Source organism: Cotesia glomerata, linkage group LG6, assembly GCF_020080835.1.
Source record: "Cotesia glomerata isolate CgM1 linkage group LG6, MPM_Cglom_v2.3, whole genome shotgun sequence".
Classification (NCBI taxonomy): Eukaryota; Metazoa; Arthropoda; class Insecta; order Hymenoptera; family Braconidae; genus Cotesia; species Cotesia glomerata.
The window spans coordinates 11,070,483-11,086,302 of NC_058163.1; the positions used below are offsets into that span (position 1 = coordinate 11,070,483).

Sequence of the window (15,820 nt, forward strand, 5' to 3'; positions counted from 1 at the left end):
CTTTAGGATTATGGAGCGTGAGAATGAAGTGTGCTATTTATTGCGATTCCGCAATCTTTTAAATCAATTTTTAGTTGACATGTACGCAAAAATTGAGACTGAAAGACTTAACTATATTCGTAACAACCAAAAAAAAAACTGAGAAGTGAGGAATACGTTCACTTGAAAGATGCTTTGTCAAAAAATGATGAACAATTATCAACAATGGGAAAAATGGTTGTGTTGCCTTCTTCTTTTACTGGAGGATCCCGTTACATGCATGAGCGAACTCAAGATGCAATGACCTATGTACGTCATTATGGACGGCCAGATTTATTTATAACATTCACCTGCAATCCTAAGTGGCCGGAAATAACGCAGCTTTTGAGTGAAGGTCAACAGTCTTATGATAGACATGACATCGTAGCGAGGGTTTTCAATGTGAAAGTGAAACATATGATAAAACTTCTTACAGTAGGTCGTATCTTTGGTGACACAAGGTGTCACATGTACACCATAGAATGGCAAAAACGTGGACTCCCTCATGTTCATATTCTATTATGGTTAGAAGAGAAAATGAGACCAGAGTTTATTGACCAAATTATCTGCGCTGAGTTACCTGATCCAGACATAAATCCAGATCTTTATCAAATTATCAAGACAACCATGGTTCACGGTCCATGTGGATCTTTCAACTTAAAATCACCCTGTATGGTTGATGGTAAGTGCACAAAAAATTTCCCAAAGGAATTTTTAAAAGAAACTCAAACAGGAGATGACGGATATCCAAAGTATCGTAGACGATCACCAGCAGACGGAGGAAAAACTTTCAAACTTAACGGAGTTGAAATCGACAACCGATGGATAGTGCCGTACAATCCCGTTCTATCCCATACCTTCGGGACTCATGTTAATGTTGAGAGTTGTAACTCCGTAAAAGCCATAAAATACATCTGTAATTATTTAAATAAAGGATCTGACCAAGCATCGTTTACCGTTCAGGATTTTGATGAGGTGACGAAGTACCAGGCGGGACGTTACATCAGTAGCTCTGAAGCAGTCTAGCGAATATTTCGTTTTCCTATTCATGACAGGTTTCCTTCGGTGATGCATCTTGCTGTACATCTTGAAAATGGTCAAAGAATTTATTTTACTGAGCAAGATGTGATTGACAAAGTAATTAATCCAAAAAAAACAACACTAATGGCTTTTTTTGAGCTTTGCCAAGTTGATGACTTTGCAAAAACTCTTTGTATGTTGAAGTTCCAGCTTATTACGTATGGAAAAATAACCGCTTTGATAGAAGAAAAAAAGGTAAGGTTGTTTCAGGTTATTTAGGAGTCAAGAAAGATCAAGTTTTAGGTAGAGTTTATACCGTGCATCCCGGAAATACTGAATGTTATCACCTGCGTCTTCTCCTACATGAGATTCGAGGTCCTACATCATTTTCTGCTTTGAAAACTGTTGATGGAGTGATTCATCCAACATTTCAAGCAGCATGTAGAGCACTTGGTCTTCTAGAAGATGACGCTAATTGGTATCGCACTCTGGATGAAGCTTGCATCTCTGATTCGCCCTACAAGATCCGTGAGCTGTTTGCCATTATGTTAGTTTTTTGTCATGTTGACGACCCATCGAAATTATGGGAGAAATATCGAGATTATTTTTCAGAAGATATTAAGAGAGAGGTAGAACGAGACGGTGGAAATGTTGAGCTGTTACTTGACGTTATTTACAACAAATGTCTCATACTACTTGAAGATATTGTTATATCAATGTCTGGAAAAACACTTCTTCAGTTCGGCCTCCACTCTCCAACCCGAGATGAAAGGTTTATTGTCACTAATCGTCAATATTTGCGTGAATTGGCTTACGACACCGTCTATTTAACTAAAGTTGTAGCTGAAAATGTTCCTAAATTAAATCTAGAACAGAGAAAAGTTTACAATGAAATTTTAAATTCGATTATATCTGATTCTGGGCAGTTGTATTTTCTTGATGCTCCAGGTGGTACTGGAAAAACGTTTTTAATCAATTTACTGCTTGCGAAAATCAGAAGTGAAAAAAACATCGCTATAGCCGTTGCTTCTTCAGGAATTGCTGCGACTTTGATAGACGGAGGTAAAACAGCTCACTCTGCCTTTAAATTACCTCTCAATTTAGGTTATTCTGAGTCTCCACTTTGTAACATCTCTAAACAGAGTGATATGGCTCATGTGCTGCGAGAAACAAAAATTATTATCTGGGACGAATGCACTATGGCTCACAAAAATGGTATTGAAGCTCTAAACAGATTGCTCAAAGATATTAGAGGTTGCGACCGAATTATGGGAGGAGTAATTGTTCTCTTGGCCGGTGATTTTAGACAAACTTTGCCTGTTGTGCCACGAGGAACACGTGCAGATGAAGTTAAAGCCTGTATTAAGTCATCAATTTTATGGCCTTCGGTCAAAGTTTTATCTTTGACTATCAATATGCGTGTTCATCTTCAGCCAAATTCGAAAGCAGAAGAGTTTTCAAAAATACTGATTGATATAGGTGATGGCCAAATTCCGGAAGAAGACGGAAGAATAAACGTGTCCTATATTAATTGTGAAACTGTCCCAGATTTAATCACCTTGACTGACAAAATATACCCGAATATTGACAAAGCTGGCGATAATTGTAGTTCATGGTTAAAGGAGAGAGCCATCCTCACACCAACCAATGAACAAGTCAATTGTATTAACAACTTTTTCCTGGAGAAACTGCCAACTGAGCAAGTAAGATATGAATCGGTGGACAAAGTACTGGAGGATGAAGAAGCTGTCCACTATCCTGTTGAATTCTTACACACACTCAATCCACCAGGGATACCACCTCATGTTCTTCAACTCAAGATTGGCACTCCAATAATGTTGCTCCGCAATTTAAATCCGCCAAAATTATGTAATGGTACCAGGCTTCAAGTCAAGGTCTTACACAAAAATGTCATTGAAGCCATGATTTTCACCGGAAAATATGAAGGAGAAACTGTATTCATTCCAAGGATCCCTCTGATTCCATCAGATTACCACTTCGAATTTAAACGTCTGCAATTTCCTGTCAAAGTTTGTTATGCCATGACGATTAACAAGGCACAAGGGCAGAGTTTAAAGATGACTGGTATTGATTTAAGAAATGACTGTTTCTCTCATGGCCAACTATACGTGGCATGCTCAAGAGTAAGTTCACCTGACAGCTTGGTCATTCTTCAACCAATAGGAAAACGAAGAATGTTGTATATAAAGAAGTTTTAAGTATTTAATTTTCTATTTTTGACTATATTAATAATTTCTTTAAATTAGATCGATAGAATCAGAAAATAAACAGTAATCCAATCAATAAATATTAAAATTTAAAAAAATTTTTGGATCTACCGCTAGAATGGTTTTTAATTCAATTATTTTAAATATTTTATCTATATAATAATTTCTTTTTACTGTTACAAAAGAAATGTTTATCAAGCTTTCAATTTTGTTTAGTGTTAATTGATTGGATACATTTATAGATTGAAAACGAATAGATATAATAAATAATATATTTTAATAGTTTTCAGGTTTATTGTAAAGCTAAAACTATGAACAATGTGTTTTTTGGATTTTAATTTACGTTTCTAATATACAAAATTAGTGATCAAAAAAATTTTAAAACTATGAAAATAATAACAGTATAAAAATAAGAACAATGATAAAATAGAAAATGATAGCAATATGGTAAAAAGTTCATAGTTTTAAATTTATAACCAATGTTCATTTAGAATTAGTTAATAAAAAAGATATAAGTTAAATTACTGTCTTTTTATTTAGCATGACAGAGTATTGATGCCTAGGTTTAAGTTGTTTATATCCAATCTATATTTATATAGATTTAATATGTGTAACAAATTCTAAACTTGATGGCATTGACACTCACGTCGATCCATGGTGTAGGCCTACTGGGGATCCCGCCATGTAAAATAATGGGAAAGCATCGTACGACACAGTACCTCCATAGTGATGTGGAAAGCTGTGTTATTTATTATTTTAACTCATATAAATCGATAAGACCCTAAGTAGTTAAGGGTGTCTTAATTTCGTAAATTCCGTTCATGATAAATAATTACGCAGCTATATAACATAATTTAATATTTCTTTCACTTGGCATGTATTTTATGCCACGCGAAGCGGGCGGGTAACGGCTAGTATATATATATAAGAGATTCCCACCTATATATTGACTCATCACGATATCTCTGGAACCATAAGGCGTAGCGACTTGAAATTTGGTAGGAATATTCCTTTCGCCGAGTAGAGGTCTGCTAAGAACGGATTTTACGAAATTCCACCCACAAGGGGGGTTGCGGTGGCGTTAACAATAGAAAATTCCCATTTTTAACCTATAGCTCCTATCGACTTCAAATTTGGTAGGAATCTCCTATATGTGATGTAGAAATGATCTAACAGCGGATTTTACGACAATCTACTCCCAATATGGATTGCGGGGGTGGACGTTAACAATGAAAATTAAAAATTTTCGACTTTTAGCTCCTACAGACTCCTAATTTTGTATGAATTTTGTGTAAGTGATGTAAAAATAATTTATGAACGAATTTTACGATATCCCACTCGACAGAGGAGTGCGGGGGTGGGTCTTAACAATGAAAGTTTTTAATTTCCGAGCTGTAGCTCCTATAGGCTCCAAATTTGGTAAGAATCTGTTCTATGGGATGTAGAAATGATTCAAGAGTGGATTTAATGACAGCCTACCCCCAATATGGATTGCGGGGGTGGGCGTTAACAATTAAAATTTTAAATTTCCGAGCTACAGCTCCGACAGACTCATAATTTTGTATGAATTTTCTGTAAGTAATGTAAAAATAATTTATGAACGAATTTTACGATATCCCTCCCCACAGGGGGGGTGCGGGGGTGGGTTTTAACAATTAAAATTTTAAATTTTCGAGCTGTAGCTCCTATAAGCTCCAAATTTGAAAAGAATCTGCTATATGCGATAAACTGAAACTAAGGAAACAACCCAAACTTAGTGTAAGAAAAGTAGATTTAAGCGAAAGATGTATCAGAGTTTGTTAGACAAGCTGTACATCTAGTGCCAATAAATCTATATATATATATATATATATATATATATATATATATATATATATATATATATATATATATATATATTAAGTGATTCAAAAAAAAGAATATTTTTTTTTTCGTTTGGTACTCTGAAAAATAGGTTCCTAGACACCTCTAAGAAAGCCTCTCCAAGCATGAGTTCTTAATTGTAACGGGAAAGTCCTCCTTCTTACAGTTTTCTATTTTTTCTTATTATCAGATAGAAAAATTTATATCTCGCTTCCAACTACTTGAAAAAATATCTTGTTCCTTAGATTTTGTAGGAAATTGAATGATCTACAATAAAGGTCTCTTACGATTTTTTCGTAAACCCAACCGTTTAAAAGATATTAACGGTTAAAGTTTGATTATTTTTGGGAAAATTTTTTATTTCTTATGAATTTTATAACTCAATGAAAAAAAATCATTATGAATGATGAAACTCATAGTTTTGTAGGAAATTTACTGCTCGATAAAAATGGTCTTTTATGATTTTTCGATCAAGTTGAGCGTTTACGAGATATTCATCGTCAAACATCAATGCATATCAATTTTTCTCGTTTTTGATCAATAATTCGAAAAATTTCAATTTATTCTCTGAGTTTCAAGGAAATTTAGACAAATTTGAGTTTTCATTATAAAAGCAACTCCTATAGATGTTTTCTGTTCAAAAATTCATTTGAAAGTTTTTATTCTAATAATATTTTTTTTTAATTTTATCTTTAATAATTTAAAATTTTAATCGCGTTGTCATTTATTATTATGAAATTTGTTCAGTGCGTATTTTTAAATTGTTTTTCACAAAATATACATAAAATTTTCGTTCGAGGGGATTTTTGTTTTGAATTCCATTTCTTCTTCTGTTTGTCTTCTGAAACTAACGCCATCTATGTTTTTTACTCTCAACTATCTTCAGTATCTACCCATTTAATACCGTATTTTCAGTGTTCCTAAAACTGATCATCTTGAATACGTAATAAAATAATTCATTCCAAATAAGTCTTATAATCATCACATAAATTTATTTATCATCAATTAACCTACAATGAATAAAGAAATACGTTTTATCGGAATACCTCTACAAAGAATTTCGGAACGTAAGTTACCAAAAGTGAAAGAGGTTATGCGTGTGTTTTTCTACCAACTTAAAATTTTAAAGTATTCAATCAAACAAAGTGCTAAAAATTCAGTTGACCAAGTTATTGAACTGTGGAGAAAAAATCAGATTCCAACTAGTGGAGCTTCTAATGCAGTCAAAAAATTTCTTCGCTATCACAGTCAATGGTTAAAATTACAAAAAAATTTCGATAAAAAGAATTCAGCGCAAAACCAAAAGGAAATGAAATTTCAGACTGATCTTGAACAATTATTCGACATTGTGAGCGAAAAATCCTTAAAAGTGCTTGATGATAATATTAGAAAGTTGTATTTGGATCAAAAATTCGGTACCCATAAAGAGATTCTTTCTAATAATGTACCTGTATCAAACTTAACCACAACTATGATGGGAATAGATGAGAGTAGTAAGTATCTGAGATATTTAATTATTATAAAGTCAGGTAGTAGTGTAACTTTTCATAGATGACTAGATGACATTTGACTAGACAATTTTTGGAGTCCTTTCTTGATTATTTGTCATCAAAATGAATAAATTCTATACATTTTCTTCGTTTAATTTATAAAACAGATCTTATTCCAGACTTAGATCAACCGTCTACCAGTCATGCGATTGTTCCAAGTGAAAAATCAGAGTCGTTCTCTACGTATACATTAAGTGGAGTTACAAATTTTGGATCTGATTCAGAGTATGAACCTCCAATTCCGACAAAACGAGCAAAACTTGATGTCTTAACTCCTGAAGTCATTTTTGGACTCGACCGAGCTAATGTCAGCAGTAGAAATGCGATGTTTATTATTGCTCCGGTTTTACTAGCGGTAGGTATTAAAATTGAAAATACAACGCTCAGTTATAGTTCAATTCAACGAGCTCGTATGCTTCAAAGAGAAGACATTGCTAAAGGACTTAAAGACAACTTTAAAACACACGATAAATACGTTGTGCATTGGGACGGAAAAATGCTGAATGACCTTGTTGGATCAAAATCTGTGGAACGGCTACCAGTTATTTTAACTGCATTTGGTACCGAACAATTACTTGGGGTTCCAAAAATAAATTCTGGGACGGCAGACAATCAAACATCAGCCATTTTATCGACATTGAGTGAATGGGGTATTATTAATTATGTTAAGGCGATGTGTTTTGACACGACGGCAGTTAATACAGGTAACTTATCAATGATAATTTAATCTAAAAAATATTTAATTATTAACGTTCTAGTTTAATTTTTATTGCTTACTGAATTTCACTTTTGAAATTATTGAGAATTATTTACTCATTTGGATTTTAAATATAATCTACAATTTGTTTAAAATATTAAATTTAACGATAGTTATCTATTTTCTTTATACAGGAATTGAAAAGACTTTGGGAAGAGAGTTAATCTGGTTACCATGTCGTCACCACATTTTTGAGATCATATTGAGAAGTGCATTTGAAGTATATTGGCCTGTGTCATCTGGGCCAAACGTACCAATGTTTGGAAGATTTAAAAAATCATGGGATGAAATAAATAAAACTAATTATAAATCTGGAATTGAAGATACTGTTGTTGCTGATATAATTTTGGATAAAAAAAATGAAATATCTAGTTTAATTGCACAATCCTTACAGGTATGATTTAACTGCGATTTTAAGAAAAAAAATTTTCTTGTTTCTGACAAATTTTTAATTGTTTTTGATAGTTACTACAACCCCGAGATGACTATAAAGAATTGTTGGAATTGTCGTTGATTTTCCTTGGAGAAATGCCTCAAGAAGAAATTTTTTTCAAACGTCCTGGTGCAATTCATCATGCTAGGTGGATGGCGAAGGCAATTTACAGTTTAAAAATGTTTCTATTCAGAAATGAATTTAAACTTTCTAATAAAGAATTGCACGGTCTTCGGCAAATTTGTATATTTATAGTTACACTGTATTTAAAAGCTTGGTTTTCATCAACTTCTGCAACAACTGCTGCTAATCATGACTTGCAGTTTTTGAAAAATTTATTCGAGTACAAAAATATCAATTCATTGATTTCTTCAGCAACTTGTGAAAAAATGATTTTGCATTTATGGTATTTAAGTGATGAACTTGCCATTTTATCATTATTTGACGATACCGTTTCATTGGAAGTAAAAAAAAATATTGTTGGAGCTGTTAATACTCGTAACGGTACAGATTCTGAAGCTAAAAAATTTATAATTGATAAAAACGATTTGAATTCATTAACGCAAAAAAGTCTGAGTGACTTTGTTTCTAAAAAGTCTTTAAATCTCTTTAAAATCTTTGATTTACCATATGACTTCCTTGATAAAGATATTGAATCGTGGCCTACTAATGACAGTTACATTGAAAATAAAGAATACTTTAACCAATTGAAAGTTGTTAATGATTCAGCAGAACGAGCTGTTGCATTAGTTAGTGAGTATAATCAATGCTTGACAAAAAATGAAGATCAATTCCAATACTTATTGCAAGTTATCAAAGAACATCGAAAAAAATACCCAAACTGCAATAGAGGAAATTATTTACAGTAAAAGTGTACCGTTATGTTGAAAATATTGAAAATTATATGGCAGTTGATAATTAAATAAATAAATTCTTCGATAAAAAAGTGAAACACATGTGAAACACACTAAATTGAATTATATATTTAAAAAATGCACTAATTTTTGTTTTAATGTAATCAAACATGCCCAAGACTAAAAACTAATTAAAAATAGTTCATAACATATTTCTATTTATAGAAACTCAAATTTGTCTAAATTTCCTTGAAACTCAGAGAATAAATTGAAATTTTTCGAATTATTGATCAAAAACTAGAAAAATTGATATGCATTGATGTTTGACGATGAATATCTCGTAAACGCTCAACTTGATCGAAAAATCATAAGAGACCATTTTTATAGAGCAGTAAATTTCCTACAAAACTATGAGTTTCATCATTCATAATGATTTTTTCATTGAGTTATAAAATTCATAAGAAATAAAAAATTTTCCCAAAAATAATCAAACTTTAACCGTTAATATCTTTTTAAACGGTTGGGTTTACGAAAAATCGTAAGAGACCTTTTGTAGAGCATTCAATTTCCTACAAAATCTAAGGAACAAGATATTTTTCAAGTAGTTGGAAGCTTGAGATATAAATTTTTCTATCTGATAATAAGAAAAAATAGAAAACTGTAAGAAGGAGGACTTTCCCGTTACAATTAAGAACTCATGCTTGGAGAGGCTTTCTTAGAGGTGTTTAGGAACCTATTTTTTAGAGTACCAAACGAAAAAAAAAATATTCTTTTTTTTTGAATCACCCTAATACATATATATATATATATATATATATATATATATATATATATATATATATATATATATATATATATATGAGATTTCCACCTATATATTGACTCATCACGATATCTCTGGAACCATAAGGCGTAGAGATTTGAAATTTTGTAGGAATATTCCTTTCGCCGAGTAGAGGTCAGCTAAGAACGGATTTTACGAAATTCCACCCACAAGGGGGGTTGCGGGGGCGTTGACAATGGAAAATTCCTATTTTTAAACTATAGCTCCTATCTACTCCAAATTTAGTAGGAATCTCCTATATGTGATGTAGAAATTATCTATGAGCGGATTTTATGATAACTCATCCCCAATAAAGATTGCGGGGCAAGGGTTAACAATGAAAATAAAAAATTTCTAAACTATAGCTCTTATAGGTTTCAAATTTGGTAGGAATCATTTATATGTGATCCAGAAATGATCTAATAGTGGATTTTATAACAACCTCCTCCAACTATGGATTGCGGGGGTGGGTGCTAACAATGAAAATTTTAAATTTCTAAGCTAAAGCTCCCATAGGCTCTAAATTTGGTAAGAATCTGCTATATTTGAGGTAGAAATGATCTAAGAGCGTATTTAATGATAACCTACTCCAAATATGGATTTCGGGGGTGGGTGTTAACAATTACAATTTTAAATTTCCGAGCTATAGCTCCTACAGACTCCAAATTCGGTGAGAGTCTTCTATGTGTGATGTAGAAGTGATCTAAATGAGGATTTCAATAAATTCTACCTTTAATAGCGATTGCGGGGGTGAGTGTTAGAATTTTCAATTTCAATTTCCAAACTGTAACTTTTATAGACTCTAAATTTGGTAGAAATCTTCCGGTACAATTTTCCTGTCAAGTTCAGCTAAGAATGGAGTTTATTTCATTCCTCCCCAAAAGGGGGTTGCGACGGCGTTACCAATGAACTATTCCCTGTTCTTAAACTATAGTTTCTATCGACTCCAAATTTGGTAGGAATCTTCTGTAAGAGATATAGAAATAATCTATAAACGAATTTTACGATATCTCACCCCACAGGGGTTTGTGGGGGTAGTTGTTAACAAATAAAATTTTTATTTTCCAAGCTATAGCTCCTACAGACCCCAAATTTAGTAAGAGTCTTCTACATATAATATAGAAATTATTTAAGAACGGACTTTACAACGAATTACCTTCAATAAGGATCGCGGGGGTGGGTGTTAACAATAAAAAATCTTAATTTCCAAAATATAGCTTCTAAAAACTCTAAATTTGGTAAAAATCTTTTATTTCTCATGTAGAGATCATCTCACAATGAACTTCAATAAAGACTATTTCCGATAGGAATTGCGGGGATGGGTGCTAAAATCTAAAATTTTAATTTCCAAACTGTAACTTCTACAGACTCTAAATTTGGTGAGAATCTTCGTGTATGATGTCAAGTTCAGCTAAGAATGGATTTTCTCGAATTCTAACCCTAGAAGGGATTGCGGGGGTGTTAACAATGAAAATCTCTCATTTCCAAACAAAAGTTTCTATGAACTTAAAGTTTTGTTGAAACCTTTTGTTTATAATGTAGAAATTTTCTCGAATAGGATCTTATGAAATTCCTCTCCCATATAAGAGTGTGGGAGTGATAATTGTCAAAAAATTTATACTTTTCAAATACAGTTCCTACAGATATAGAATTTGATAGAATCTCAAGAGAAACAGGAACTTACGGGAATGGCCTCCAAGGCCAACGGATTTAAATATTTTCCTTTTTTAATAATTATATTTTCTCACAACAATCGTCTCTTTGGCAGCGGCAAAAAAAGTCATTGTAAGGTTTCCAAAATTTAACTTTACATGTAGCTATTCACTCAACGGACTAAGAATTTTACATACATTTTATTTTTGCTGATCACATAACCCATGAATCGTTCTTATTACCGGATCGCGGGAACGTAACAGATTGAAATGAATGCATTTTCTAAGCACTTGAGATGTGAAAAAGGAATTTGGCTATTTATTCTAAGAGAATTCGTTAAAAACATGTACAAATAAGTTTCTATGAAAAATTGATGTCACGGAGGAAATTTAAATTAACGGCAAAATTCGTCACGCTTTAAGCTAGCCAAATTTCAACTTCACTTATGAGACGCGCAATTACTTTAACTGAAACTTTCAATGATCATTTCAAATTTTTTTCTTCGTTTCAGTCATTATTCATTTTTGGAAAACAACCACTGGAATGTCATAGTGATTGCACATTAAAATTTACTATGAATATTAGCTAGAATAATCACAGGGATAAAAGGTACGGGCCAATCTGATGAAATTTGAAATCTGTACAAATCTAAACAATACTCCCATTAAATTTCAAGTCTAGATCTCTAAAAATACAATTCTATGAAGTGCCCAGCGGAGCGGGCGGGTAACAGCTAGTATATATATATATATTAGACTGGGCCAAAAAAATTAACTATTTTTTTTTTTTTTTTTGTATATCGAAAATATTATTTGGGATGACAAAAAAAAAATGTTGTGAGAATTTGAGCCCTTAATATTTATATTAAGAGGTCTATCATCGCAACTTTTAATTTTTTTTTCCGGAACGGGTTTTTGTCTCATAACTCCTAAACCATCGAGGTAAATGAAATAAACTTAGATGTTTTTTGAAGCAAATTTAATTGTCTACAAAAAAAGACTGATTGAAATTTTTCGTCAGATGAACCGTTTTCTTATAAACACGCCTTGAAAATTGATAAGATTTCAGAATTTTATTGTTTAACTTTGGAATTTTGTAATTCACTTAAAAATTAGTATCCAGAAAAATTCAATAGAGATTCTTGAAGGGAATTTAATTTCCTACAAAAATGTCTCTTAACATTTTTAGCTAAATTCACTCCTTTGAAAGTTATTCAAAGTTAAAGTTGATGTCAAAATAAAATTCTGGTTTTTTTCGCTGTAAATTTAATTTTTTTGAGCCCATTGAAAATTTTGATCTTTTTATAGATAATAATTTTTATTTTATCAACAGAATTATGAAAAATTTGAAAAAATCATAATATATTTTTATTTATTGGCATTGAAAAGCTATTTTCTGCAGAAAATTGCATTTTCACTGTGTTTTGATAGTTTAAAAAATAACAATCATGTTGTTTTCTCATTGAAAATTATTTACTTTTTATTTAATACAAATTTATCTACGAGAATCCGCTTTGATTAACAACCTCCCCTTACTCCCCTTGTTTCATTTTTCGACATCAATCCACAGTACTACATCTCATGAGATTACTCTCTCATTTTCTCAATAATTGCGTCGCTTAATACAAAGCCAACCGATTGAACATAACCTCAAAACAATATTATTAATTATTAGTATCGTATTATATAGCGCCACGATGTTTTTATTCATCTATCACCATTTCTAAAAAAAAAGACCCCTAGTTCGACCTTCACTTTCGGTATTTCTTACATTCCATTGTTCTACAAATAGAGAGGTTATGTTTTTTAGATAACTGTAGCATCTTTCTTCATTGTTAATTGTGGATCGAGCGTCGCTTTTAATCTCAGTATTCGTGTTGTGAGTTGTGTGTCTAATTTCTAGTGTTGTTACAATTTTTATTACAACCTGACTCTCTTTATTTGTTGTGATTTTTGATTACGTAAATATAATTGAATAATATCAAAGAACTGTATCAATATGACAACCGAAAAAATTAATTTGATTGGTGTTCCAATAGCTAAAATTAATGGTCGTAAACTTCCCACTATAAAAGAAGTTTTATTATTATTTTTTTATCATCACAAAGTTCTTCATCTAAAAGTCAATGAAAGTGCAAAAAAAACTGCAAATATAGTTCAAGATTGTTGGAAAAATTTACAAATTTTAACCTCCGGGCTTCGAAATACGATTAACAAAATACTTGAGTTTTTCAAAAAATGGCAATTATTGCAGTGCAATAAGAAAAGAATAAAATCACAAGCTCAAAAACAAAAAGAAGTGAGTTTTGAACAAAAAATTCAACAGTTATTTAATATCGCTGGAAAAAACGGTCTAAGAAGTTTGAATGGAGAGATCAACAACTTTTCGGCTCAGAAACTATTGAATCAACCAGAAATTTCTGATAACTCCAGTTCACCAGAAACTTCGAGAAAATATGTTGAAATTATGGAAACCGATGAGATAGGTAGATATTTGGTATTTACAATAATACTTGATTTAATAAAATTAATAACTGAAAAATAATTGCAATTTATTCTGTTCCCGTAACCGTATACAGAAAAAAATTCTTGACTAGAAGGTAAATTATCTTGGCTCAAGAAAATATTAAGGAAGATTAAAAATTTCTTTAATGAAGTCAAAGTTTCTTGACCCCAGAAAATTTCTTTTTGCTCCAAAATAACTTTTGTCTTCCTTAAAATTTTCTTGGTGCAAGAAGTTTTTTTTCTGTGTAATTTTTATGCTCAGCATAACTAATTGATAACTAAATATTATGTAATCTTGTTATACTTTGATCACATTTTCTTGTAAATAATATCAAAATACTTTTCAGAAATAGATTTGGTTAATGATAATAATAATAATGAAATTACACCTAGTCAAGAGTTACTAACATCGTCGCAGTCAACTATCAGTCAAATTTCAAATGTTTCCGATTTTGAAACAGAATTGTTGTCTAAAAAAAATACCAAAAATAAACATTATCACTCCAAATTTAGCAGCTGCGCTTGATCGTGCAAATGTTAGCAACAGAAATGCTACATATATTTTGGCAGCTACCTTACAGAGCGTTGGAATAGATCTTCGGAATGTTAATTTAAGCTATAAAACTATCCAACGAAATCGTATACTTCTTCGAAAAGAAATAGCTGAAGGGTTAAAAAGAGACTTCAAGTTCAATGATAATTACGTAGTTCATTGGGATGGTAAATTGTTAAGCGATATTGTTGGCGCAGATGTTGTAGATAGACTCCCAATTCTTCTGACATCGTCTGGCGCTGAACAATTATTAGGCATTCCAAAATTGGAGCAGGAACTGGAATTGAGCAAGCTTCAGCAGTAAACTCAACTTTGAAGCATTGGGGTGTCAGTGATTATGTCAAAGCGGTGTGCTTTGATACTGCATATACAAATACAGGTAAATCAATACTATTAACAAAGTATTTAGAATTGAGAGATTTTATTTTTCATGTTTGTTTTAATTCATTAATGATTCTATTATTAAATAGGCATTCATCGTGGCGCTGGCGTAGAACTAGAGAATCTTTTAGGGCGAAAGCTCATTTGGTTGCCATGTCGTCATCACGTCATTGAACTACTCATTAAAGGTGTTTTGAAGTATACTGGCCAACGCAAAATGGCCCAAATGTTTCAATTTTTGGTAGATTCAAAAATAATTGGAACAAGATAGATAAATCAAAATACAGTGCAGGAATTAATGATCCTATTGTTGCTAAAGTACTATCAGAGAAAAAGACGAAACATTGGATTTTATTGAAAGTTATTCGCTGGTATGTTTTAGTTACATAATATCATTCACAAAAGCACTCAAAAACAACTTTCTTTTTCACTATACACTGAGAGAAAAAATTTTTTTTTAAGAAAATGCAAATAATTGAAAGAAGTTTTCTACATTTGGAAAAAAACAATTCTGAATGAAAATTCTCAAGTTATCTATCTAAAATTGTATTTTTGTTTTTATTTTTAATCAGTTAAACTATTTTCCAACAAAAAAGTTACTGTGCGAAAAATTTTGATTTCTTCTGCAAAGAAATGAAATTGTTGAAAATTTCCAACATATCAATGTCTTGTCACTAGAATGCCCATATTTTTCAAAAGAAATTTTTCCTTTCGGTAAATTTAAAAAAAATTGTGTAATGGAAAAATTTAAACCTTAAATTAATAGTAATTTCCTGGTGTCGATCGAATACAATTCATTTTAAACATAGACAAAAATATACGTGATTATCTTTAACTCGTAATTTATGTTAAATTAAAATTGATCGAATTTTGTACTTTGTTTTAATTGAAATCTTGTTCTTTTAGTATTCAAAAACGATTTTTAATTATTAATTCTAGATTAAGAAAATCAGTTTTTTTCATTCGTACTCATTTGTTGCAGAAATATCTTCCGAGGAATGATTACCGAGAATTTTTAGAGTTATCGTCAATTTTTTTAGGAGTTATTCCAAAAGATAATTTCACCTTTAAACATCCAGGAGCGATGAGTCATGCTCGTTGGATGTCGAAGGTAATTTATTGCCTGAAAATATATATTTTTAGGGGAGAATTTAAGCTGACCCCTCATGAATTAACTAGTATT

General features: G+C 31.5%; 2 protein-coding genes across 2 annotated transcripts in view; one reads left to right on the top strand and one right to left on the bottom strand.

Moving 5' to 3' along the window:
• LOC123266475 (protein escargot-like) overlaps window positions 1-15,820 on the bottom strand; it is a 65,714-nt gene that overhangs the window by 11,321 nt on the left and 38,573 nt on the right. The gene's annotated exons all lie outside the window — the stretch shown is intronic.
• Window positions 12,547-14,372, top strand: LOC123266477. The gene is made up of 2 exons (XM_044730717.1): window positions 12,547-13,684; window positions 14,051-14,372. Exons 1-2 carry the CDS (start codon window positions 13,198-13,200, stop codon window positions 14,227-14,229), a joined length of 666 nt encoding a protein of 221 aa, XP_044586652.1. The 5' UTR covers window positions 12,547-13,197; the 3' UTR covers window positions 14,230-14,372.

What these genes read in the sequence shown, in the direction of transcription:
- LOC123266477 (XM_044730717.1), top strand. Translation starts at nt 13,198, where the DNA reads ATGACAACCGAAAAAATTAATTTGATTGGTGTTCCAATAGCTAAAATT. An exon ending in TATGGAAACCGATGAGATAG is followed by an intron (nt 13,685 to 14,050) that starts GTAGATATTTGG and finishes AATACTTTTCAG; the next exon opens with AAATAGATTTGGTTAATGAT.